This window comes from Aythya marila (assembly GCF_965140915.1).
Source record: "Aythya marila genome assembly, chromosome: Z".
In the NCBI taxonomy this organism is placed as follows: Eukaryota; Metazoa; Chordata; class Aves; order Anseriformes; family Anatidae; genus Aythya; species Aythya marila.
This window is the reverse complement of record NC_139080.1, coordinates 53,095,978-53,122,498: the sequence shown is the minus strand read 5'-3', so window position 1 is coordinate 53,122,498 and position 26,521 is coordinate 53,095,978. Positions and strand designations below refer to the sequence as shown.

Here is a 26,521-nt window from a genome sequence, read left to right as displayed (position 1 = left end):
AACCTTTGAGAGAAGAGTACCCCAAAAAACTCTAACAAGTTGCCATGTCAGTGAGGCTTGGCAATACATTCCCCAAGACTGGACAAAGCTGTTGCAAGTCCCAGCTCTCCTGTAAGCCTCCTATGTGATTTCACACTACTTAGTTACTCATTTCCATGGAACAGGAAGCCATGCCAGGCATTCCCACATCAGCTAAAAATGGCAGGATCCTCAGTTGCTGGTGGGTTTTTTTGTTTGTTTTCCACTAACGGGGCAGTAAGAGCCCGTAAGACAAAACATTTTCTTCTGGAGCTTGTCACTGAAAATCCTGCTGGACAGTAACAGAGAATACAGTACCCTACACCAAACAGTCACAGGGAAAATAAAAACTAAGAAGGGAAATGAAAACTTCATCGTCAGATAATAATCAGCTCTGAGTTTGTAAACTCGAGGCCAAGATCAGCTTTTCCTTATCTGTCTTCCTTCAGCTCACTTCCTTCTGCAGCTTGTAGAGTAAAGAGGTAAATTCTAGCTGTAACGGGTTCATTGCTTTACTGGCAAAATAACTAGTGTTTTCCAAACACACGCTACCTAAACTTCTTTGAGAAAGTCAGCATTTTAAATCACTTCAGCAGGCTGAGGATTGTAATTTCACATCCAAAACAGCTGCTATTTTTGGCATTCAGACCTCCCCTTTCTCTTCCACCGAAGAATCTAAAGAGCACACAAAGCTTTGACATGGAGAGGCTTAAGTTAATTCTGTAGGACTAGAAAGGTCTGATGAGCAGCAAGTGGTAACCACACAGCCTCCTATTATCATACATGTCAGAAATTCACACACGTAGAATTAACCAGATGAGAAACACCAAATGTAGGTGGCTTTTTCTGCCATGCCATTACCTGACCCAGAGGAGTTTCCCAACTTCCGCAGTTTTCCCAAGACCTTCTGGACATCCTTTATACTCGTGTCCTGTTGGCTGTACAGGAGTAACCTCTTGGCATCTGAGAACAGGCGGGAAACACTAATGGAAGAGACGGGAAAAACAAAACAAAAAAAAACAACCATCAGTCATCAGCTCAGTGAGCCAGCATCCACACAGTTTTACATCCCAATTTCAAACTTTGGTCCTTTCAGTTATGCCACTGCCCTCTTCAGTACAATGAGCCCTTTCTTGGTGGTCACCCTTGTGACAATTAAGGAGCCTAATAAAAGTTGTCTGCTAAAGTAGGGTCAAGCAAAGTTACACTGGTAACCTCCAAGCGTTTGAAAGCAGTTCAGACTTGGATGGAGTAGTTCTCCTGCTGCTTGTAAACTGCTCCCTCTTAGAACTCAATAATGTAAGTGTGCCCTTGCTCCTTTTCAAATGCTTTTCCAGGTTGCAGACATCTTTTATTCTGCTTTAAGCCTAGCTAGCCTGACAGTACAAATGCAGCAAGCAAGGCAGGGTACAAGGATGCTGGCCACAAATGGAGCTTCCTGCAATACATTAGCCAGTAATAACTGACAAAGAGAATCACCCAGACCCTGCTCTTAAGCTGCTCTTAGTCTCTCACTCTACATTGTCCATCTCGGAGGTACATTAGCCAGGTAATGGGGGTTCCTTGGGGAACAGAGTTTGCACCTTGCTTTTTTCTGGGCTGATTTCTGAACACTTAGTAAGAGAACAGACCCAGCCCTTGCCCTGGCAAAGCTCTATTCAATGAGAGCTTCAACTGCTTGGACGCGGGGATACACCACAGCCCCTCTGAACTGGCAGCTGGAGAGATTGGTGCTTGAAGTGGTAGCAGAATTAACTGGTGACTTCAAAATATCCCTTTTCCATACGTCCCCCCAAGAACAGAGATTAGGAAAAAGCAGTCAGACTAGACTCACATGGAGGCATTGAAGTTTCCAACAATACCAGGGGATTCCCCAGGAGTTGGGTAGCGGAAACAAGGGTTATTGGCATTGCAGATGATCCCCTGTATCCAAGGCAAGGTTCCAGCTGAAGGCATAGCTTTGTTTGGGAAGTGACCTAAAACCAAAACACAATAGTTCGGAGACAGACACAAGACAAAGCAGATGTCATGCTATGTAGCAGCAGAGGGCAATGGCAATCCTGTCCTGTTTACTGCCTCAAATTGCTTACAAGAGAGCAGAATGGTCAATACCAAGAGGATTAAGTACATGTTAACATGGTTAACATGTAATTGATTAACTGGATTAACATGGTTATCCAACAAAGGGGACTGTCCAAAACGACAGACCAGGTCAGGATCTTGGTTCTGGAGACCCTTAATACTCAGACCTCTTGGTTTTCAAAATCATCTCTCACTTACAAGCACCATAAGCTCCAAGCAAAAGGTCAGCATGTGTGGGGTGCCCACATTAGTTTACCTGAGATAAGTATGTCATTGTTCTCCCATAATTGCTAATTTCCAGACAATTCTAAGATTTCAGAGTTCCTGAAACACTAAGGCATCTGTCTGCCAATTTCAAGTCTTTCCAATAAAATTCAACTCTTGCTCTTAAAGACCTACTTAAGGCATACCTTAACATTAGCATCCTGTTTATGTTATGAATTCTGGTGAATGTTAAAGCAGAAAAAAACTGCCCATGGCAGAGCTCCACCAGTACGCCATCCGGGTACTTGTGAATCCCTCAGCCTTCAAAGAAAGGCTTCTCTCATACAATCCCGTAATTGAGAGGGCTTGTCACTCTGCTTTCTGCACATGAATTCACTTCCTTACCCCAGCCCTTGGGAAGGGAGGCAAGCATCTTTCTTGCATAGGGCTTTGACAATGAGACCCACAATCTTCCATCTGCTTCTCTCTAAACCTCACTCCTCTCTAAACCTCACTCCTTGGTGCCTGCCTCCACAGCCACAAAGGCGGTACAAAGCTCCTAGGAGAAGTCTGCTCAGGTCCAACAAGGCTGGTTGGTACAGGTGGTGGAAGGAAGACAGGGTGCTTATCAGTCTTCCCTGCAGAAAGCCAAGGACTCTGTCCAGGAGAAAGGTGAGGGAACCAAGGGTTCATTGTTTCCAGTACCCAGGGGACTACTTGTTCCTAGTGTTCTTTTTAAAATAGAAAAGCTATTTACCTGAGCTCTCTGGCTTTTGTTTCATTTCTGGTTTTTGTTCTTCTTGGCAGAGGGGTATGGGGAGGATAAAAGAAGAAAAGCGCTAAGATGTTTAGATTATTTTCCTAAAATTTCTAAAAGAAACACCTCTCCCCCATGCCTTTTACTTTACATGGATAAAAAGTAAAATAAAAAAATAAAGAGCAGTATGGAAACAGGAAGAGTGCACAGGAATTCGTGGTAATTTTCTACATACAGTGAAGCATGTAATGGCAGTTTCTCAAAGACTACTGTGGAATCATCCAATTTTAAGACAGCAGAGTTACTCAGAAAACACAATATATCAGCACTCCCTTTTCAATGGTATTGCTGCAAACATCTAGCTTTTCAATAGATTTTTTTTTTCTGTTGGGCTTTTTTCTTACAAATGAAGCACATTTTGAATACCTCAAAAGACCACAGGAATGGAAAAAAAAGTCAAGCTCTACAAGACAAAGTCAGCAATTTTGCTCAATGCTTCTTCTGGATAAAGATATTTAATTGCATTAAAACAAAATGCTAATGATATGAAAGAAATACCAGAGAGCTCTCAGTCTGAGATGCCTTCTCTGTCTAGTCTGGTGAAAGCCATGCAGCTATCATTGCAGAGTTAGCAAAATTTTCCCCTGTGTTTTCAGAAAAAGGTTCCCCACGCCAGACCAAGCTGCTGGAAATAAAAGTCCTGTCTGGAAAGTCTGATTACAGAAACAGTCCAATTCCTGGTTCTTCTCCTTTTCATCAAACAGAAAAAGAGCTGAAAATCTTATATGTTTATTAAAAACATTATACCATCAAATAACGAGGGTATTTGGAGGTTGCAAAGCACCTGCACACAGCTCTGCTACTGCTATCATCAGGCATTACCTGCAAGTCATTTCATAACAGCAGACAGTGCTGCCATTACAGATAACAATCCTGTTTCCCCAAAGGCATCCACAGGGTTGCCACAAAGTTCACCATGAACTCAAGGTTTCCTTCCAGTATCTCTGCTCACAGTTCAGCAAAAAATGTTCCACTACAGAATGCATCCCTATATGTCAGCATAGGAGCTAACAATCAGTGAAACCAATCCAGATTTCAACTACAGGACTTAGCTTTCTTTTTGCTGAAGGCTTCTCAGAACAGGAGAGGAACTAGATTAACCATAGTGTGAATTTAAGTTACCAGATGCTCTACCCTCTGTGATTCTTGGTGACAACAGTGGGAGAAGGCAGACAAAACAATATTAGTCAACAAAAATGGGGTGGAAAAAGGGCTGCAGGTGAAAGACCAAAATGAAATTCTACTTCTGACACCAGGGTGCCAGACCAAAGGACATACAAGGAGTAACAAACCCAACATGAGCAGCTATGAAAAATCAGCTCTTTCTGAGTTTGAGTCTATACACTGCACTGCCGCAGCTGGGAAAAATTACCATTGAGGCTGCTGCAGTTATTTATACCATCTGAGTAGACTGCCTATTGCTTCTCTTGCTTCTCTCCAGTTCCATGTCCATATTGCAGGTATTTCTCCTAATGCCACTGTAATACTTGGTTAGGAAAGGCAACTCAAATGTCATGCAGCAAAGTACGAGATGGCATTTAGAGAAGCTTCAATTATCCTGCCAGCCACAGCAGAAAGTGGCTTAGGCAGTGCATGAGACCAGCAGTGTCCAATGCATATAGGGAAACTGCAGACATTAGCACTTCAACCTTGACAGGCTCCTTGCTAGCTTGAAAGCCTAGCAAGCAGCATAAAATGCCCCAGCCGCGGCAAAGAACCACAGGCTAAGTGCTGTAAGAGCTAGTTCTTCACCTATTTTAAGAACGAAATACTTCAGATTGCCCTCCAGAAACATGTTGTGCTGACCCTTAACCCTTACCTTGTAGTAATCAGGCAAAGGAAAGATAAACAAAGAGCTCTTCCATCGTCAGCTGATTGCAGCATGAGGTCGCCACCAATCACAGTAAGATGAAGCATAATGCTAATAAACAAGATATGCTTCCTAAATCAAACGGCAACCAACACAGAGGCCTAATGATTGCCATCCGCAGGGCAAGAATAAGCTTACTCTGAAGGAAAAGCTGACATGTGCCCATTTATGATGTGAAGAGAAAAATACAACAGTTTTCTTCGCAAACATATGGCTGCTGAATCTACTGAACATGGAGCTGATGGTGTGCAGTTAGAAGGAATGGAATTGCTCCTCTGTTGTTTTATGTAATACATTAGCCCACATTACTGCCTGAAAATGAGATTGCTTTCCAACAGATCTGAACACTGCTTTCTTTTTATGCTAAGTCACATACGGATCAAGGATGAGAAATAAGGCTTAGGTTCTGTGTGGGTTTTACAGACTTGTCACGCTCCCACAGCAAATTCTCAGCTAATAAACTGTAACTGCAGAAACCAAGGAACACCAAGGAAAGCAGGAGCAGTGTACAGTTATGAAGATACATCAACATGTCAGAACAGGCTGCAGACCCCAAGATGGAAGGAAAGCAGCCACTAAAACTTCCCTGAAGATTACTGAGAGGTATGCAGCCACTACCCCTGCGCTTTGTCTCTTGCCAGTTGGCGTTGCTGCCTCCTAGCCATGGAACAACCGCTCTGGGAGCAGCTGCAGCATTCGGTACTTACATTCATGCTGTTCGTAGGGCGGATATGAAAGTCTTACGGAGATCAGGATGAAGAAGATAAACAGAGGCCAAGCAACTTCGATCAGCAGCTGGAACTGGAAACAATAAAAACAAAGTATTCGGACATCATATGCAAAATACGGGACAGAACAGAGTTTCCAGCACAATCCACTTGCAAGTCAGGACAGCTTTCCAAGCACGGTCTCGTGTCCTTTTGGTTACTTATTCCAGGACCAAAAAGTTTGTTCCTACTACTTCAGGAGACACTCTGTGAAAAATTAGTCTTTTCTTGTTGATATGTGACAGTTACAGACCTGAATTGGATGTGCTTAAGGAGGGTTATTTTTGGCTTTTTTATAGCTCTTTTCGTCTCTTGCCTGCAAGAAATTGCCCAATTAATCTTCCCAGCAATTAGCTGAATTTTTGGCCTTGTATTTTAGAGTTAGTGGGAAGTACATCTCATCCTCACAATAAACCACTCAGCTTCTACCCTAACATCAGGGATGAAAATTGTGCCAGTGTATAGCTATGCCAAATCTTTCAGTTTCTCTGTTAGGGAAGTATATTGTTATCAGGAGAACAAAGCTACTAAGCTTATACCTAGTTACCGTTCTGTTCTGATGTATTGATGTTTCCAAAGGCAGGCAAACACTGCTCTGGGGTACTTACATATACACAGAGAGTGTCAGGTAAAGATAGAAAGAACTGTTATTTAGAGGAATGAGGTGAGGATAGAAGAACAGGCTACTATTAAATGCAGAACATTTTTTAAGGAATTGAAGCACAGCAAAACTCCTTAAAAAAGTATGTGCTACATCCCACAGAAACACATAGAGAAAGCAACACTTCAACAGAGCTCCTGGAACACAAGCAGAAGTGTTCCAGGCTTGAGCTTCACCAGCTATTCCCTCCTTTCCCCTTCCAGGAAGGCTGCCTAAACATGCATCTCGGGTAAACCACGAGACAAAGAAAACTGAAAGCTTTTTATACTGCTACTTCTTATGCTTTGGGGAATGGAAACCGGAATGCTTTCTTGGTCAAGAGAAATCTTTTCTCCTTTGCTGGAATAAAACATCTTTTCTAATAAGATATCTACGTCACTCTTACAAGCCAGACGGGTAAGACCTGCACTCCAGTGGAGGAGATAATCCTCACACAAATGTGTTTTCCTGTACTACACCATTAACAGCTAAAATTAGGCTCTTGACATTCAACACAGAGCACTCCAATCAAACTTGGAGGTGAGATTTCTTGACTACTGTACCTTGAAAAAAAATCTCACGCTGTAAAATCAGTATGTTAAAACAAATGCCATGATCCAGCAGAGGAACCATCTAGGATCTCTTCACAGATATCATTAATGGCTGACATCCAGCCACATGCTAACTGTACCCAGAAGTGAAAATGGAGCATCAGAGTCTCCCAGGCATTTCTGGTAACAGTGCCCGGCTCTGCAGGATGAGTTTTGAATACTGTTTCCCACCCGTTATTCACATGCACATGTTATATGGCCATTGGATAAGGAAATGCACTGAAACCATGCTAACAAAGGCACCACAAAAATGCGTCAGTAGTCTAATTGCACAATCCAGAAGGTAACCACAGGCAGGCTGCGCGCAAGGTGCTGTTTGCCTCTGCATACGTATATGCACATGTTTCTGGCTTTCCAGAGGTAGTTTGGACTGGCTGTATGTTAGCAGCTGAAGGCTGCTACATCACAGCTGCAAATGAAATGCTACTCCATCAGATGTGGCTGGCAAATGAGCCTTGCACGGGGTCAAACTTATTGCATCTGCAGATTTTCAGTAGAGAGTTTGGTCTCCCTGGGCAGCCTCTTATGCTATTCAACAAAAAAACAAATCTTTTCCTTTTGCTCCTAGAGTTTAATAGGTTCCTTCCCATGCTGCTTCCTGACCTTCACATGACAGCAATTATACCACCGCTTTTCATCTGCTGGAGCTTTTGCAGAAGAGGACACATGGATATTAAAAGGGATGTGCCTCTCCCAGGTTCCTGCTAAGAAGATACCAAAGAACCAAGTCTCCTCTCCCACTCCTTCATGCTTCAGTGACCAAACCTGCCTGGTGAACAGCAAAATGAAGCTTCGGTCTCCTGACCCTGCTGCCACCCCTGCCCCATCTGGAATTGAGGAAGGAACATCCCGTTTGCACACAGAAGGTGAGTTCAGAGGCAGCACAAACTGTTTGTAGTTTTACTAGGCTAGTTCCCAAAGCATGCCCAATTCACACCAGTTGGCTGACAATGCTGGCTACTCTTAAATATTGAAATCAACGCTGTGTCAACAGGAAATCTGTTGAGCAAGAACTAACTAAACTACCACCCCATCTCATTGTCAGCCACCCTCCCCATCTTCATGGTCCAGTTTCCATGGGGGGAGAGCTACCAGCGCTGACCAGTCTCTCCATGCCAGTTTGAGATGACTCCTGATCTGCAAGACAGCAGGAAGAGATAGTGCTTTTACACAACAGTGACCCCTGAACATGATTTTTTTTTCCCTGCTCTCCCCCGTATGCTCCTTCCCCCCACTCCAATGCTGTTGGAAGTTATCCAGTACAAAGTAACGCTTTAATTGCACACGTCAGGCTGAGCTTTGAACCCAGCTTTCGCAACACAGCCCAAACTAAACTCACAGCACCAGAGGAGAGAGTTCAGTGGGAAGAAAAGGCTAGCCCACGCTTCTTGCAGTGGAAAAAAAAAAATCAGATTATTTCAGGGCTACATCTTCAGTAGGTACAAATGGGTGAGCACCACTGCCAGCAAACCTAGGTGAAGGACAATGGTCTTCTAACAGTAGAGCAAACATGAATGACTGTGCAGACGTGAGAGCACCATGGTGAGAAGAGAGGTTCTGCCATTTCCTTGCCATTTTTTCAAGTGGCCTTCCCCTCAATATCTGCAGTTAAAGCCCACGCTGAAACCATTAATGAGTAAAAACATGGAGATATACGCAGAATGTGTGATGAAGGAATGGCTGGGGCCTTCACTGTGAATTGACTAATAATATTGGTATGGAATAGACTATAAAGCACTGGTCTTTGGGCTACTCATTGGGAAATTGATACAGAAGCTGGCAAAAGGTACCAAGAAATAGCTGAACAGATCCAAGGTCATGACAAAATTACAAGCAGGAAAGTCTTTTTCCACCAACATGCAGATGCTTTGTGCGTTTTTGTGGCATTGCCGAAAGTTCTCTATGAACTTGTGCTGCCCAGCACCCTAGCCTACAGTTACTTGATGGGACATACCATGCTAGACTCAGACCTCTTCAAGTAACCTTCAGACCTCATGCATTAATTTCATAAGGTCCAGCCAAAACAGCCACCATCCTCAGCATAAAACTCAGCTCCTCTGAAGTCTCCTCCTAGCTGAACCAGTTTAAGCATTGCTCCAGAAGATACAATCTCCTGCCGTTCCCCCAGGCTCATAAAGCCAGTTTGGGACAGAACGGGAGTAAGATTTCTAGTAGCAAGTGAGGAAGAGACTATTTTCAGCTCTGAGAGCCTAGGTTACTTTGGTGGTAGTTGAGAACAGCCTGCACTTTTAGGAGCTGCAGCTACTTCTGAGACTACTTGCCCCAGCTCCATTGCAACATTTTTCTAAATTATGAGGCAGTTCACAAGGTTAGGATGCTGACCTGTATGTACTTCCAGAAAGCAGGCAATGTCATTCCTTAGGGCTGGCACAGCCCACAGCTTATCAGCTGGGCTGTCTTGTCATGGGAGATCAAGGCTCTTGGGTAAGCACAAAAACATGCGACTTGCACGGAAATTCCCGCCACCTTGATAGCACTGCAACCGTGCAGCTTACAGGAAAAGTCTAATCTGGCACGAGTCCCCTTTGTCTGATTTTATTTAAGCACTGTAAGAATAGGATAAATTCAGCTCTGAATTCACTGGACACCAGTCCTATGACAAGACCCAGACATTTGAGCAAAGACCTCTCAGACCGTTTGAATCTCCCCTAGCGAAAATGATAGCTGTCTCTCTCTCCCATGTGACTCTGAGTTTCTAAAACGACCCAGCCCCAGCCAGCTGGCAAACACCCTGACATTTGCAGGGTTCAGAAAGCTTATCAGAGAGACCACTTTCCACTCACCACCTCGGTAACTCGTGTTCCCTTTGCATTCCCTACTCATACCTCCTCAAGGTCAGACCTAATGCGACAGTTCCTCTGCACAGCCCTGTTCTATAGAACATGCCCCAGTCCAACACAGTTGCCTCCAAAATTCCTGGAGAAGAAACAACATGCCTTCTGTGGCTTTTAGCTGTCTGCAGGAGTTACAGCATGCTGTGAGGTCTCATTGATGAGAAGATAAAAAGCTTTGAGAAGAATATGCTGAATTCACGCTCTTGTGCCCCTGTTGCCACAAAGAGAGACTCCTCTTGCATACAAGTAGATTTAGTGGCATGGTTTAGTGGTGGACTTTAGTACTAGGTTAAAGGTTGGACTAGATGATCTTAAAAGGTCTTTTCCAACCTGAATGACTCTATAAGACTGTCTACCCAAGCAGGTATGTTTCTGCACTGCTAACAGATGGCGGGGCCAGCACTGAAACTGATCAGAACATGCCTTGGTAGAAAAGCATCAGTTGCCTGGATTCCTCTCCACAAAAATCTGAGAACATGTCTCTTGTCAGCCATGTAAACTACAACACCTGTCGGAAAGGTACATAGCAGGTTTGGTTTGAGATTTGAGACACCTAGATACAAGAATTTCTTTCTGTGTTGCTTTACAAGCAAGCTAAAGGCTACAACTTAAGATCAAAAAACCCTCTGGATAATACTTACAGTCTGTCTTCTTCTATAGGTGAAGTTCTTCCACAGCAGCAATCCCAGCTGCGTCCAGAAAGCCATTGCTCTTCAGCAACGCCTTGCTCCTCTTGTGCAGCAGCAGCAGTATACAGCAAGGAGGTTGTGGCTGGGCATTAACTAGAAAACAAGAGCTGAAAGGGAAAAGCTGTGTTAATACAGGAAATGCGACAAGACACAGAAAGGCAGAGGCTGTGACCTGTGAACCCACATAACCCTGCAGCACCCCTGTGCGTTCCCCATCTCTTTCTTCTTACCCCGTGCACTCTGCCTAAGCCTTGTGGGCCCAAGTAAACTCAGATTTAGAATCACTGCCTACTGCTTCAGAGCTCCAAGATATAGAAGAATGAAACACCTGCAAGCTACTTCCCTTCCTCTCCCCTCCAAAAAAAATAAATAAATAAATAAAGCAAAAACAGCCCAGAAGGGAGAAGAAACCATAGGCTTTGAAAGCTAATTTAGAGACTCTGTGAATGAGGTCGAAACATAGAATTCTGACCACTGTTATTTTTTGGTTTTTGTTTTTTTCCCTTAAGCTTCTTTCCATATTTATTTTTATAATGGTGAAAAATGTAACACCAAATCAGGAATCCCTTTGTTTGAAAGTCCAATCAGCACCGCAGCTTGTAGGACAAAATGCTATGCAATTAACAGGCGAGGGAGAAACATTCATCTACTTGAAATGAAGCGACTAAGAATGACCCTACCACCATTTACATTTGGATAAAGTGAATGGAAAATCACTGTTGAGTCAGTGTCAGGTCTTGCAGCCACCTGGCCTCCACATCTGTTGTGAATACTGTGCATTCATTATGCACCTTGTAAGACTATGAGAAAGTATAAAGGATTTTAAAACGCATTCATTTCTTTGGTGGCTTTTAACAATTACATGGTATAGGCTTGGGTACACAGAGACTTCCAGGAAGGCTCAGATGGAAAGGTGAGCTTATAGTAGATTGAATGTCATTAAACCTTTTTTTTTTTTTTTTTTTAAAGAATTAATTTAGCATAGCTTAATTTACTTCTGAGTTTAAGCCACTTCAGAGTAAGAGCATTTTCATTCCAAATATGTGTCCATGCAGGAATTTGGCTAAATCCACATCAAATTAACTCTGATTTATGTTCCTGAATACACTCTGTTGACAGGCTCAGTGTTAACAGGACAGCTAGCAACTGATCCAAACACACTAAGAGATAACCATTCCCTCTAACATCTGTTAAAGTGGGAACACACATGCTTTTGATTCAAACATCCCACATACCAGTATCTGAGCCTTATGATTCAGAGTTGCATGCCTGATTGCAAACTGCACTGAAAACATTTTGAAAATCTGTAAAGGTGCTAGGAAATTAATACTCCAAGAAATGCTCTGACCAGTCCTATACAGGTCCAAGACTGGATTAGAAATGGTAATTCAGGATGTGAGCTTTGAGTTAATGAATATTTGCTACCTCTATGACTTGCCCACAACTAAATCCATTATTAGAATGACTTGCAGATTAAAAAGTTGTTTTACAGCATGTCTGTGCTACAAAAAAGTTTCCCTATCATGACAAAATCATGCCGAGCGCTACAGACAATTACGCTGTAGTACCACAACAGGACAGCAGTGCTTCTTTATGCCAGTTTAGGGAAGCAAGAATGATAACAGACGCCTACAAAAACCTACAAATTGAACTTCATGTCAGTACCCAGGCAGCCGGGCGTACAGTCAGCATGGGTTCATTAACTACTGCTATCACTCACTGAAATGACCTGTGCCCACAGAAGCTCGCCTTCACAGGTAGATGCCCAGCAGATCTGGCAGGACAGCCTTCCTCCCCCAGCACTGTGCTTCCCTCTGTTTGGAGCACCCTAACACATTCCAGATGCATGCACATCTGACTGGTAGATAGTGAATTCCCAGACATACTCAGAGCAAGGCACTACAACATCTGATAGCACATACACAGCGTTAAAAAAAATCCCACTGTAGCATCCTATCAACACTCTGCAACAAACTACTTCCTATTTTTTTTCCAACAATTACAAAACCCTACAAATATAAGTGCCAGGGGAAGGATCACGAGAGCAGGAAGGATCCTGAGGAGAGTCAATGAGACCTTCGATTCTGAATGGAAATAACACAATTCATAAAATCACAGAATTTCTTTGCTTTAATATCTTGCATAAAGGTAGAGTAAAATTTGAAGCCATCCAGACGGTGTTTGAGCTAGTCACAGGGTATATCTGGTTTAATCCATGCCAGTGAAAATCCAGATGTTGGTGCTTTGCAATTGTAGGCAGTCCCCAGGACTCAAAATACAGAACTACTGCTCTATAGAGGTTGTAGGGTTCACATTGCATTAGTGCTCTGCAGTGAGATAAGGGCATATATGTGCTCACTTAACACACATCTCTGCTGATCAGCAGAAACCTGTGCAACTAGAAAGATTGGCTATGCCTGCTTAGACTGCAGCTCTCCACAGTTTATCTAAACCTTATGGGGAACAGAGCAAATGCAAAGGCTTTCAAATCAGGCTACTACATGATTTTACAAATCATGTAGTATGGATACAAGTTTCAAGTTAGGAAAAAGATATTGATTTGTTACAACTGTACTGGAAGATCGGAAAATTTGTCCCAGATGTTGACACTACTAGCTAAGTCTCTACATTAAGCGAAAGGGAAGGTCCTAACACTGGATACTTGCCAACTGCACAAAACTTGAAGCGTCTCCACTTGTACTTCTTCCAGCCATGTTGGGATGACAGCTTCAGAGACACATTTTTGCCCCAGTATCTCTTACAGGGTGGGCAACACAGGTTTTGTTGATGCCTAGAGCTGTCTCTGATTTTGATCAACAGAGGCTGACTTATTTGGTTCACTGCTGATACAAGTTAACTAGGTCCACCTGAATTACTAACGCATCAAAATGCTCTGCAAGCGAAGAATCTCAGAGGAAAATGGGTTACCTCTCCTTCAGATGTTCTAGCTGTCAGAAAGTAAGAACTATAAAGCAGCAACACAGAAAACTGTGACAGACCCAACACTTCCAGCTCAAGGAGCTGAAGTCCACCTGTATTTCCACTCCAGACTAGCCTGGGAAGTTCAGCACAGCTGGGAAACCCAACTTGCCGTTAATTACTGCAGTGCCAAATGCACAAGTACCAGCCAGTTTTCCTTTTGTGTTGCACCTATGTAAAACTTTCTGAGCCAACAGCATGCATCAGTGATCATTCCTTACCCACAACCCTCTAAAAAAGCAATGCCATTTCTGTCTAGAACAGTGGGGATTTAAGCCTGCCAAGACTGGGCCTACCCTTTGAAAGTGCAATCTCTTGCTTCTGTAAAGCTGCGCTCCATGAGAGCAGGAACAATTTCCCCAGCTGTTAATTAGCAGCGCAACCTGGTTGTGTAGAGGTCTTTGCTGTAGACATACACCTTGCACACCCAATCCTCTTCATTGTGTGAACACTGCAAGTTTTACAGCAGAGGTAGGTATCCATGCACAGCAGTTTTAAGCCTAGGGGCAATAAATAGGTTTACTTCTCTTCATCACCCAGCAATCTGCTTTTGTCTAGCTCTGCTTCAGCATTTTTCCACCTATTCACCAACACATGCAACACCACCGCATAGCTTAGACAACATGGAGCACACCAGGAGAGGCTCAAATTGCCTATAGCTTTGGGATACACCTGGCAGCTGTCTGGTACCTCAGGTGCAAACTCTAAACACCACCTTACTACAAATAAACAGATACCATCAGAAAGGGCTGTCTGATAACTGAAACAAGTAAATGGTGTTTGGAGTAATGTCCTGAATCCCACCACATGCCCTATGCCACACGGATAGAGCAACGAGCATTCAGTTAACCATACAGCCAGGCAAAAGAATTGAAGGGTCACCTTACGTTTAACCAGCAAATAAATTCTGGGTATCCAGTATACAGACCTCCTTGCATGCCTTACCAACGTGCCACTTAGACTTGCATACACTTAACATGCTATTTCCTAAGCATTCCAAATTTTCTCAACTCATGACAAAAAACACACAGGAGGAATTAAGCAAAGGCATCTAGATATTCCCCCATCTTTTGATAGTCTGCCTCACATTCTCTTCCCCAAGAGAAGCTTACCCTTCCAATTATAAAACAGCTGTTCAACCCACAGAAAACTGTGGGCATCAGAGGCAGAGGCAGGGCAGATCAGCCTGCGTGTACCTTCTGATCCAGCCTGGGATTCCTGCTTTGCTCCTCACTGAGCTCTAATAGTGGGTCAGGACCCTCTCTACCAGACCAAGCAGCCACAACAGCCACCTGCACAATTAAAGCACAAGAGCCCAAATGGTTGTCCCACAGACTGCCTTTGTATATGGCACTTCTCCCCACTGCAGAAACCTTGCAGAGGTTCCAGACCTGCAAGGCTGCAATTCCATCTCAGTGTGCAATTCAGAAAATTACTCCTAAGAGATAATTACACTATGGGGCAAGCTCTGAAAATGTTGAAAACAAAATACACACTTTGACCAACCCTTTCTTTCTAGATCAGTGCTACCCCACTCTTTGGAAGTAGAATGGCTACTGAAAAGTCCATTAGCTGGTATGCCAAGAGTTTGCAGGTCCAATCAGTCTTAAACACAAAGCTATGTATTTTTACAGCTGTAGATTTTAAGAGGGGAAAAATGCTCAAGTGGCAGAGAACCAATTCCCTACCCCCATGCCTGGTGTCTGTACTAAATAAACATAAAACAGCCTTCAAAAGCAGCTTTCTGCAAACAATGCAGCTGTTTGCTTTCTTTTGGGGGCGAAAAAACCTTTTCCCTAGAGAAGAAATCACTATTTAGACAGTGAACAAAGCAAACTTATCAAACCTTATGAGACTGGAACATTTCAGAATTCTGGCAGCAGGCTACCTTCAAGGCTCCAGCAACGACTTAAACCCAGCCCTGGTCAGCAGAGCTAAAAGCTTTTTTACCAATTGATGACAGTTCAGAGGCCTCCATGAAAGCAGTCAGTGGCTTCTGTCCCACCCTGTTGGTCAGATCTCCACATCATAAAAGCTACCATCATTGGCAGCACTCCACAGACCAACCAGCCAGGGGGAATATCAATCTAATATCTAGAGATGATGCCCTCTAAGAGAAAAGAAAATATTAGCTGCTGTACTGCTACAGCCAGTCCTGTTCCTCTACTATGAGCAAACCTGGTCTAGCACATTGCTCTATCTCAGATGAAAAGCCGTAGATCTGCTTAATGCCATTAGCTTTTTTATAAATATCTATCAAATCAAACAGCCACTGTTTGAAAGAAACGGGGCAAATGAAAAAAAAAAAAAAAAAAAAAAAAAACACGTCATTTTTGAGCAGAAACAGTCCTTTCAGGGAATGCTGAGAAATGACTTAACATTTCATTTCCTTTAGGTAGGTCAAGCTGCATTTCGTGAAGCAAACAGTGTCATGAGCCATGTCAACTCTGCAAAGCCCAGACCCAAGAGCAAAGTCCCCCAGTTCTCCATATGCCACCGAGTGAGAGCAGGTCCCCATGACAGCCACGAGCAACAATGGCAAGAGAGAAGTGTGTGCCTCAAGCATTGACATTTTGATTTAAACATGACAAACCATCAGAGAACTAGTAGCCCTTCTGTTTATTTGGTGAATAGAGGCAGAGTAAGTCAAGAGCTGAGAACGAAGCCCATGTCTCCAAAATCAGGGTCTAACGTGCCCTTGCTCTGCAGGACACCTAGACCTAAGCTTCTGGTTTCTCCCCACATTGTAGCTACAGCCAAGAGACTTACACAACCACATCCACCTCGTACAACCTGTGACTATGCGAGGCAATAAGCAATTTTCAAGACACAAGCATTATGTGCCCCTCCACCACAATATCCATGATTTCCAGAAAGGGATAAGCACTTTGCTTCTACACAACTTCAACAGGACTAAAGGAATTGGAAAAGCAGCATTAGTTACAATGCTGTTGAGATTAGGCTCAACAAAGAGCAGCTGAGGACAAATGCAAACAATTACTTATCCCACTGTGAGGGATCTAACTGGAGATAATCTCCACAGCAGAAACAGACAGTGCATGAAGAATCAGGAGTAAATGTCCATTCTAAAACCAAAACAATTCATGGAAAGTTTGCAAGACTAATAGGCACAAATCTGACATTCACATCTCTAAAACCTTCAAGAAGTCAAAAAAAAAAACTCATTAGCTCTTGACTATGAAGTCAAAAAAACTCATTACTATGAGTTAAAAACCACATAGGCAAGAAGGGAAACTGCACCCAAACAATAATACTTTTCTAGCAATAACACCATTGCTCTTTTAAAGTCACCCTTTACCTCAAACAGCCTGAACTATGTTACAACAAGATGCCATCAAAAACATTAGCAGCATGGTCAGTTCAAGCAACTCACCCCGGGCCACAACCAAAGCATAAGCAGAGATGAGAATACAACTACCAGATGCCACACGTCTGTCTCCCAGTTTAAGCACTGCTAGACTCTGTAGCAATAGCGAGCAATGCAGGGTCAGCAGAGGAGGTGTGAGCTTTGAACCTGCAGCCTGCTCTCTGGGACACAGGATCATTATCAGCAGAGCCACACAGACACTAAAAAGCAAGTCTTTCGTAACTTCCCAACAGAGGACTTCCATTTCTTTCCCATTTGCCAGAGGAATATCGGACAAAATTTCTCATTCCATCTAAAAATTCATTCAATGAGAAGTACTATTCTTCTCAGAATGACCCAGATCTCATCACAGGGTTTAATCTGACTGCTAATTGTTAACAATGTGATTGGAGAGCTTCTGGGTCAACAGGCAAGGACTTAATTAGGACGGACCACAAACAACAATATTTGGGTGGTGATTCTTGGCAAGATCCTCCACTAGTTTACATCACTTTACACATACTGACGACCTGGCTTTATGTTTGGTAATAAACAGGTTCTGGCCTTGTTCTCCAGCACTTACTAACACTGCAAGCAACTAGAACATTGTTTTCAACTTGGCCATCTGTCTGACCTCTGAATAACAACGATGCATATGACTGAAGCACTTTAAGATCTAGCTTTCATGGTAATAATCCACAACCAGTTTGACTCACTTCCCCCTGAGGAGCATGTCAAGTCTCCTAAAACCCTCTAAGGAGAGTGCCAAAGTATCAGTAGGCTGACTAAACATTCTCATGGAATTCCACCAGTGTCCAAACAAAACCAAGACACTGCATTTCACTTATCCACAGGGTCCTTAAGGCAGCATACACACAGCTACAAAACACCGAGTAAATGACTTCCCTTTGTTTAAGAGGGCTGAACCTTACGGAAGAGAAGAGACAGCTAGTAGAAAAGAACTGCTCCTTTTAAGAATAGCAGGACAAGAAAATAGCTACTCACAGCCTGCTTTAACTGCTGCTATTAAAACAATTAGTCCTGTAAAAGAGACTGGTTCTGGATTCTGCCTGCCACAGCATGAATTACAAGAGGAGAGGGAACCCTAGACCTTGTTCTGGCAGGAACTGTTACAAATAAAATGTGATGTTAGGGGCAGAAATCCAGCACCCCAAATATTTAGGCAAAATTGAAAGGGGCTTCTAAAAGGTACCTAGCCTCAACGCTAGGAATAAACAGTTGGATTTTTCAAAAGGCAGCATATTAAGTGCTGAGTAGCTCAAAAAGACCAGCTATGAATCGCTGAGCAGAGATCGTTATGAAAGCCTGCGGCCAGAATGAATATCACAAGCACACAAACTGCTGGCCATGAACTCTTCAGATGATTTTGCTTCCTCTTTCTGACCAAGCTGAAGTCCCAAGGGGTATTTTTAGGGCACAGGTGGGCCTGTGCCTACCAACAAGAAATAAACCATAAGAGATAGTTTGCAAAAGACCTGAGCACTGGCTTACAAAGTATTCCATAATATAAATTGGACTAGATTTTCCAAAGTCTGCGGTGCCTCCTTAGGCATTTACAGGAAGCCATGTTTTCAGACATGGCTGCTGTTCAGAAGCTTCCCGTGTGACAGAGCATACCAAGCTCCTTTGAAAACCTGTCCCAGGTCACACAGGAGCAATGTCTTCCTACCAGAATGACCACAACAACTGGTTCTCCTTACTGCTAGCACATTCAGGAAGCTCACTGGTGAAAACAAGTGTGTTTCCCATACACTGGAAGAAGTCAGGCTTGCACGTGCCACAGTTGGACTGGCCCAGAGTAAGGCACGTGCAAAAGATTGTGTCACGCACTTCAGCAAGAGCAATTGCTTAAGTGTCAAGTATAACACTCAAATAGTCATCTGTTTTACCAAAAAAAAAAAAAAAATTCCACTGGAACGTTGTGAAACACATGAAATATTTCAACTTTCCTATTACACTGGACATCCATACTCTCCCCACACACAAAAAAAAAAAAAAAAAGAGGCTGAAATATAGTCCATTCTCTGGTGAAAACAAACAAAAAGACGATTTGCTTTATCACGGCCAATGTCCAAAAATCCATAGTCCATATTAGCTGATTTTTTTTTTTTTGGCTCTCATAGAATGAGCTCCTGTCTGTAGTGAGATCTAGAAATAATAGAACATCCTGCTAAAATAATAATTGCGACATTTGAGCTCAATTCATGCCATTAAGCTTTGATCTCTGAGCAACTATAGCATCGTCAGTACACAGTCTGCAAAAAGCTGTGTAACACAGCCTCAGTCACTTTTTCCAGCTGATGACGCATCCTATTTAAGGACGTTATCTTCTCAAATGGGAAAAAAGAGGAAGCATTTCATGTAGCAAAAGGTACTGTTTTCTGCATGACGGACACCTTTAGGGTGCGAGGAAAGACAAGGCACCCCCCAAGAAAGTCATCAGCCTACTCAACTTTTGGGAAAAGAAATTGGTGAGCTCAGGAGGTCTTAGGCAAGAAAACCTCTTCAGACCCACTCCCTGCTCACTGAATCGCTTTACCCACACAAAGCAGCTAGAGATCTGTCTTCAGAAAGTGTATACTGCATAAGTGCTCCACATTCCTACCCTGGAGTGGCTGGAGCACCACTGGGGTGTTTGTATCTTCTCTTAAGCAAAATCACCACGCCTTGCAGTGTTGCCATCACCTTCATAAGGACTTTTTCGGAAGGCAATGTCTTCAAAGTCTTGTTTCTGTAGCTTGCTCTTGATCTTGGGAAAAGACAAGGTTACAAACAATCTTGGCCCAGCACAAGATTAAGCTGCAATCTGAGATGTTTGTCTGCCCTGTAACATCCAAATAAACTTTACTGTTATTTTCTTCGTGATCTTTGCCATCTGGGAGCAGCATGTTGTGAACCAGCACATGTCTGGAAAGAAAGAATGAAACGTGGCTCATACTGTGGGAAACATCCCAGAGGTGTCTTTGGGGTTCATTGGTGCAAGGAATAAACTGTCTGTGAAGCCTGGTACCTACACAACTGCACTGATATCTGTCACACCGGTATAAATTATAGCAGACAAAATAAAAAAAGTTCTCTGAACTATGCAGAAAAGAATCAGCCAAGAAAAAGCCTCTAGCACAATGCAAGGAAATGACATTGTCAAAAAAAAAAAAAAAAAAAAAACAGGTGGCAAAGGCAGTATTTTGCAACAGATGTCAGTTTGAACTGTTTGATCCTTGAAACCCTACAAGACACTGTCCCACAACATGACTTCAGCTCCCACATCACAAGCCACCCAACCATATGGATGTAGAAACTAGTAATTCACTAGAGATAATAAAGAGGTGTCCAAATGCTTTTGAAAGTAATGAGCATCAGCTATGAAGAGGAATGAATTTCTGCTCAATCTTTGCAACTGATACGGCTTTCAATAACCACTTATCTCTAAGGTTATTCATAGAGGAATAAAAAATAATTGGCATAGATGATAAGAATGGAGGCAGCATGCCTGTTGCAGCAGGTGTGGCACCGGGCACCTCGCCGGGAGCGCTGCCAGAAAGTTGTGTGCAAAGCTTCCCCTTTTTGCCTGGTTCACAGAAACAATTCGTTCTGCACATTTGTGTTCTGTAGCTCCAGCTGTACAACTCACACTCCTGCGGCTAAAGCTCCAATCCTTAGGGTCAACAAGACAGTTAGCAGACATGTAAAACACACAAAAGTATGGTTATTTTAATATAATGCACATACTGATGTAACAGAGACAAGGGTGACCGAATTTGTTCATATCCTAAGTTACATCTCTTCAAGCAAGATTTGGGACAGAGATCCATTAGTTTACCTGCACAATTTCAAGGGACTAAATCCAGCAGTGAAGAGCTGTGGTCTACTCAAATTGAAGCAAAGGACTAACAATTCAAAAAAACTTCACGTAGGTGCAGAAGTGGCATTAAACACGCAAAGGGAGAGAGTAAGTTCGTAAAAGAAATGTAAACAAAATAGTTTGGCAAGTTGTTAATGGAAATGGGACCCAAGCCATACATTTTCTGTGGAGCTTAGGATATTCTTAATGATGCTGAGAAAGTTCCACTGGAGTCAAAGCATACTCCCACAGACAATCTAATTGGCTGCAATTATGTCTGGTTTTATATGTGAATACAACTGGGAAGAAAAGATACAGATTTCTTTAGGATGAATATTTCAATATAGGTTTGTTAAAGCTGGTAAATTAGGTGGTAAGAATTGCTACCCTAATTTAATAGGGTAAAGAACATCAAGAATACTTTAAAACAAATAATTTTGATAAAAAGCACATTGTCCAGTGATAGCACAAAGACTGAAATGCAAGATTAATTTAGTTTCATAAACAGAAAATGCTTTAAGAGAGGACTAGATTTTGAACTTGGGCTCCACTGCTGCTACTAGAAAGAAATGTCAATGCTTCTGCACATACAAAAGGGTGCTGCCATTTCATTGTTTGGGTGAGGGGAGGTTTTTGGTTTTGTTTTGTTTCATTTTTTAATACATTTAAATTTGGTCCTAACTCTGCTTAAACCATCAGCCACAACAAAATTACTATTATGGGAGCATAATCACAACATTGGTAAGAGGAGAAACAGGCATCAACATATCCTAAGAATATAAACGTACCCCCCATGAATACATCTCTCAGACAAAACACGTGTATGATTTTTGCTTGTTTCTTTTGAAGGCACAAGAACTCACCTGCAAAAGTACAAGCTATGTCTGAAAACATGGGCTTTACAACCTGGCTGCTGACATGAGCAACACAGCCAACAGTCTTTAAAAGCAGACACATTATAGTGCTGTAGCTGAGTAAAAACACACTTTTGCTTTTACCTTGCAGAATATAAGGTTTTGTGATCTCATATTTATTATGATATTAAGATCAGTTAAGGGGAAACAGGAGCATATCATCACAAGACAGACACTGTTGCTGGAAACCAGGTTATCCTGGTCCTGCTGTTATTACCTAGACCGCCACCGCTGTTGCTCTGAGATCTTACATATGGCTTAATTTTGGCTTTTACTTACAGCCAAGAATGCTAATGAACATTAATTGCATAGCTTGCGTTCCAGCTCCCAGTAACAGCCTTTCACTGGGACATGGGCTAGTAAAACTGCAGAATGTTTCAGGGAGCCAAGCAAGTAGGCTGGTAGCTGGTTTTGGCCACTTTACCTTCCACGCAGCCCTGCCTGCTAGAAAGGAAGCCAGACCTCCAGAATGATCTCTGAACCATGTGGTCAGGGGCTCTGACTTTGTTTGCTCTTTCCCAAAGAACGACCTTGCTATCTAGCCCAAGCCAGAGCAGCTTTGGAAAGGCTCTTCTGCTCTCCTCTTTTTGCCTAATGCCAATTGTTCCCTAACAAAGTTAACACAACACAAACGGATCTCTTATTGGATTAGATTGAGCTCTGCTAAGCAACACTCCTCCAGAAAATAACAGAAGAGGAAAAAGGTCAGCTTGTATATGGATATTTATGCCTTTCAGACTGATGTACATTCTTCTTATAATCCACGATCAAGCCTTTTCACTAATAACCCAATAAATCTTAAGATCTGAATGCTTCTATTTTTCCTACAGTGTTAGCTTGTTGTGTCAGGAAAGCTGCATCAACAGTTTTCCATCCTACTCTGTCTCTCCCTCAGTCCTTGAGGCAAGCTCACATGTTTTCTGCCCTATGACATGTGCTAAAAAAGACAGGTCTTGCTTTGCTGTTTTTTGTTCATTTGTTTGTTTTATTAGAAAAACAGATGTAAAAATAGGTAAGAGGGTATTCCAATCAGTAGTTCAAATCATAGTAATTTTTCTGAGTCGTTCTGTATGACGTTCCTACAGCCAGTGGAAATAGAGGAGTATTTCCTACATTATAGGAAATATTTTTATTTTTATTTTTAATAATAGCAATCATCTTCTACAAGTAAGAATTCTACCATGTTATTTATGATCTTTATTCTTAATATCAGTAGTTGCAACTGTGCTGGATAACTACACAGCAAAGCTTTCAAGAATTCAGGATTCAAATCTTCAGCAGACATAAAAACTTCTACCATGTCAGTCCCTAGCTGCCTCAGATGAACTAGGAAAATACAGCATATATATGTGTGTGTGTTTTATTAAACAGCAGGTCCTGACTCTGGCCAGTCACAGCAGGAGTCATCAAGAATAAGCAGCCTAATAGAAACATGCTGGTGTTTGGTCAGCCATGGCCTGCGGACTTATTTCAGGATTTGGTGTGTTGCCCAGCCTAAAAGACCTATATAAACACCAAGGGTGCTTGCTCCAAGGTTACTTAAACAAAGGGGTAGTCTGGTTCCCTTTCTGCCCTGCTCCTGTCATCATCTTTGTGCTGGCACCAGCATTCACAAACCCACACCAAACCCCTGAACACAGGATGCCGAAGCTAAAATAAACATTTTCATCCCTTCCATCCCTTCGTGAAAGCACCCCCAGACCCAAATGCTCAGAGAAAAATAATAATTTCAAGTTTGTTCACTGGTTGGTGAACACCAACACCAGCCCAGAGGGTGAAACAGATAGGGAGAGATGAGAGAACAGGCACTTGGGGGGAAGTGAACTGGGTCCATTACTAGCGCAGCTGCAGCCCTCAATTACTTTGGATTAAAGTTCTGAAGAAACCACACCCTAGGAAATGTTGTGCCTGCGTGGTGCAACACACGTGATAAACACTAGCAGCGCTGATCCCATTCTGCCGCTGAGGGATGGGTTCGGGACTGATCCTCCTCCAGGTCTGGTTTGTGGGCACAGTTCTGCCAGGTGAACTACTAGTGAGAAAACAGGCTCACAGAGAGGAAGGCAAGGGAGGTCTCGCTTCCTGAGCTGTGTACACTAGATTCATCTTTGAGAATTTGCATTTTTAATAGTCATGCGTTTTCAATTTCTGTAGTTCAGCACTTCACCGGGAACCACTCTCACCTGCACTGCAACGGCAGGTGCTGAATTTGGTGCTAGACAAGGTCTCCGCTCACATCAATAGAGCTGAGCCACACGGGTTTTTGAAAACAAATTTGGCATGACAAAAAAGGTTAGCCAGCAGCTGCCTGTGGCAAACCCATTTATAAACACGCCTCTGTCTCGCTGGGTGAAAGGGACATTAAGTGATTTTCAATATACCTGCTTACACTACAGTCCAGCTGAACTTGGAAGAAATCTGGAATTTATATCTAAAGATTGCTGTAACTCTTGTAAACACCAAAACCTTACACAGAGCTGCACCCAAGGTGCTTGTTTCACACAAATAGCATACGGCTAACTGAACTTCAACAGTAATTTCTCAAGGGAAAGTTACTGTGAATGGCTGCAATGCTGGACCACTGCACTGTAACAGCAAATGAGAGCCACTGCGATCTCTGGCAGCCCAAAGCTAGCACATACCCACCCATCTCTGCAGAATAACCACGGTGAGCACACTCCTGTCTTCTGAAGCGAGACACTCTCAACTTCAAAAGTTCAATTTAAGCTCTACCACACAGCTCTTGTTTCCAGGCTGCAGACCTTTTATCCCCAGTTTGGAAAGAGCCAACTTCCAATTCTCACCATAATCAGCCCTACTGCACTGTGACAACACGATCAACACGGCACGGGTTGCGAGTGAAGGCATCAGACTCCTGCCTGTAGCTGCCCAGACCACACCAGATACATATAACTCCTGCCCAGACCACACCAGGTACAGACTGAGGCACCACATTTTACACACATGAAAGTTCAGATGGGCGCGATGAAGGGTGATGACCCAGGAGCAGCATTTACAGCTGACACATCAGCAACGCTGCAGCCCCAGGCAGCTCCCTGCGCGATGCTCCGGGAGAACCTGGGCACACGCTGCCACCTGTCCCTGCATGTGAGGATGGAAACCTGTGCCAACCAGGACCAGACCAAAAACACATTCGCGCTGTGTGTTTATTACCCTAACCCCTTTCAAAACTGAGCGAGACTGCTCAGTTTGGAGAGCCTCAAGACAGCAAGCCGGACCATCTGTTGTTAATGGAACATCCCCAAGACGTGGCTGTTCCCTGCTGCACCAGCAGTGACCGATTTCCAAAGGCCACCTCCTAACGGGTTTGTAATGCATTAATCTATACCCATAATTTTCAAGATGGGCACCGATTCAGCTAAAAGTGCGAGCACATGTTTTTATCCCCCTGGCTTTTGTAAGGTCTACTCCAACACACTGGAGATCAACTTCGACCCTCCAAGCAAGTTGATTACCCTTAAAATCTCCAAGCACAGCAGCTGGGGGTGGCGGGACAAACAGCTCATGTTCAAAACAGACAAAAATACAGTTTACTGTAAACTTTCGATTTACAGTCAGAGTATCTTTCCTCTGATAGACCGTATGCATCTGAGCAGTCAGGCACGTCCCGCGCTAAGCAGCAGTGTTCGGTAAGAGGCTGATGGCAGCCTGTAACATAGCAGAGCACAGACTTCACAACAGCCTGGCACGCAGGAGCGGGATGTGCCGCCTGCAACTCAGCCTCCTGCCCATCACAAAAAGCTGCGGGATCGATTTTTTTATTTTTACACTCCCGCTCATCCCAAGGCCCTCCCCGCCCCCGACGTTTTATGGATTTCCCGTAGGTGTGAAGGGGATGGAAACCCTTCCCGTTATGTTCTAGCAGCCCACCGGGGCTGGAAGGGACGGCGAGGCGAGCCCCCCTCCGCGAGCGCAGCCAACCCAGCGTCGCTTCGCTCAGGACGAGCTACAATAAAGTGGTTACAAAAAAAAAAAAAAAAAATAGTAAGAATAATAAACAAACGCACAAGAGGGGAAAAAGAAAAAACAAGCTGCACTGCCTCCCTCCCAGTGCCCTGCCGTCCCGCAAGCCATCCTCCGAGCCTCGCTCTAGACACGCTGCGCGCAGCGAGAAACAAAAAGACAAAAAAAAAAAAAAAAAAAAAAAAAAGAATTAAAAAGGGGGTAAAAAAAAAAAAAAAAAAGAAGACACATTCGCTTTCTTCCCCTCTCGCTCTGTGCCGGGGCTGCCTCCCCCGACAGCTGCCCGCATCACGGCACGGCTCGGCTCGGCGCATCCCCCCGACCGCCCTCCTCGCCTACCTCCCGGGCCGGGGGGCCCTGGGCAGCTGCCGTGGGTCCCGTCGGTCCCTCCGGGAGCCGAGCCGAGCCGAGCCGAGCCGAGCCGAGCCGAGCCGCCTTGCCCCTCCGCTCCGCCTCGCTCCGCTCCGGCCCCGACGCCGGCCCCGCTCCCGGACAGCCGCGGCCCCGCAGCGCCTCTTATAGGGCGGCGGCGACCGCCCCTTCCAAGGCCGGGCAGCGCCGGGGCTTCTTTCTCCCGTCCCCTTTTTTCTTTTTTCCCCTTCACTTTTATTTTTTTGTTTCCTCTTGCATTTTTTATTTTGCTTCTCTCCTTTCTTCTTTCTTCTTTTTTTTTTTTTTTTTTTTTTTTAGTTTTATTTTTCCCCACTTTTTCTCTCCGGGGGAGGGGGTGAAGGAGAGGCGGGGACGCGGCGATTTGCATGAGGGCGTGCACGTTGCAGCCAAAAACAAAACAAACCTCGAGGCTCCGCCCGCACCGCACGGGCCCGCACAGCGCCTGCTGGCCCGGGACGGGCTGGCCACG

General features: G+C 43.7%; 1 protein-coding gene across 2 annotated transcripts in view; it reads right to left on the bottom strand.

Moving 5' to 3' along the window:
• Positions 1-26,136, bottom strand: part of ABCA1 (ATP binding cassette subfamily A member 1) — a 90,658-nt gene extending 64,522 nt beyond the window's left edge. For both annotated transcript variants that reach the window (XM_082783680.1, XM_082783681.1), the window contains exons 1-5: positions 25,999-26,136; positions 10,506-10,660; positions 5,699-5,792; positions 1,853-1,994; positions 880-1,001 (exon numbers count right to left, since the gene is read on the bottom strand). In XM_082783680.1, the coding sequence (XP_082639806.1) occupies positions 880-1,001; positions 1,853-1,994; positions 5,699-5,792; positions 10,506-10,571 (424 nt within the window). In that variant the 5' untranslated portion in view covers positions 10,572-10,660; positions 25,999-26,136. The remainder of the gene's footprint in view (positions 1-879; positions 1,002-1,852; positions 1,995-5,698; positions 5,793-10,505; positions 10,661-25,998) is intronic.
• Between the last annotated feature and the right edge of the window lie 385 nt (positions 26,137-26,521).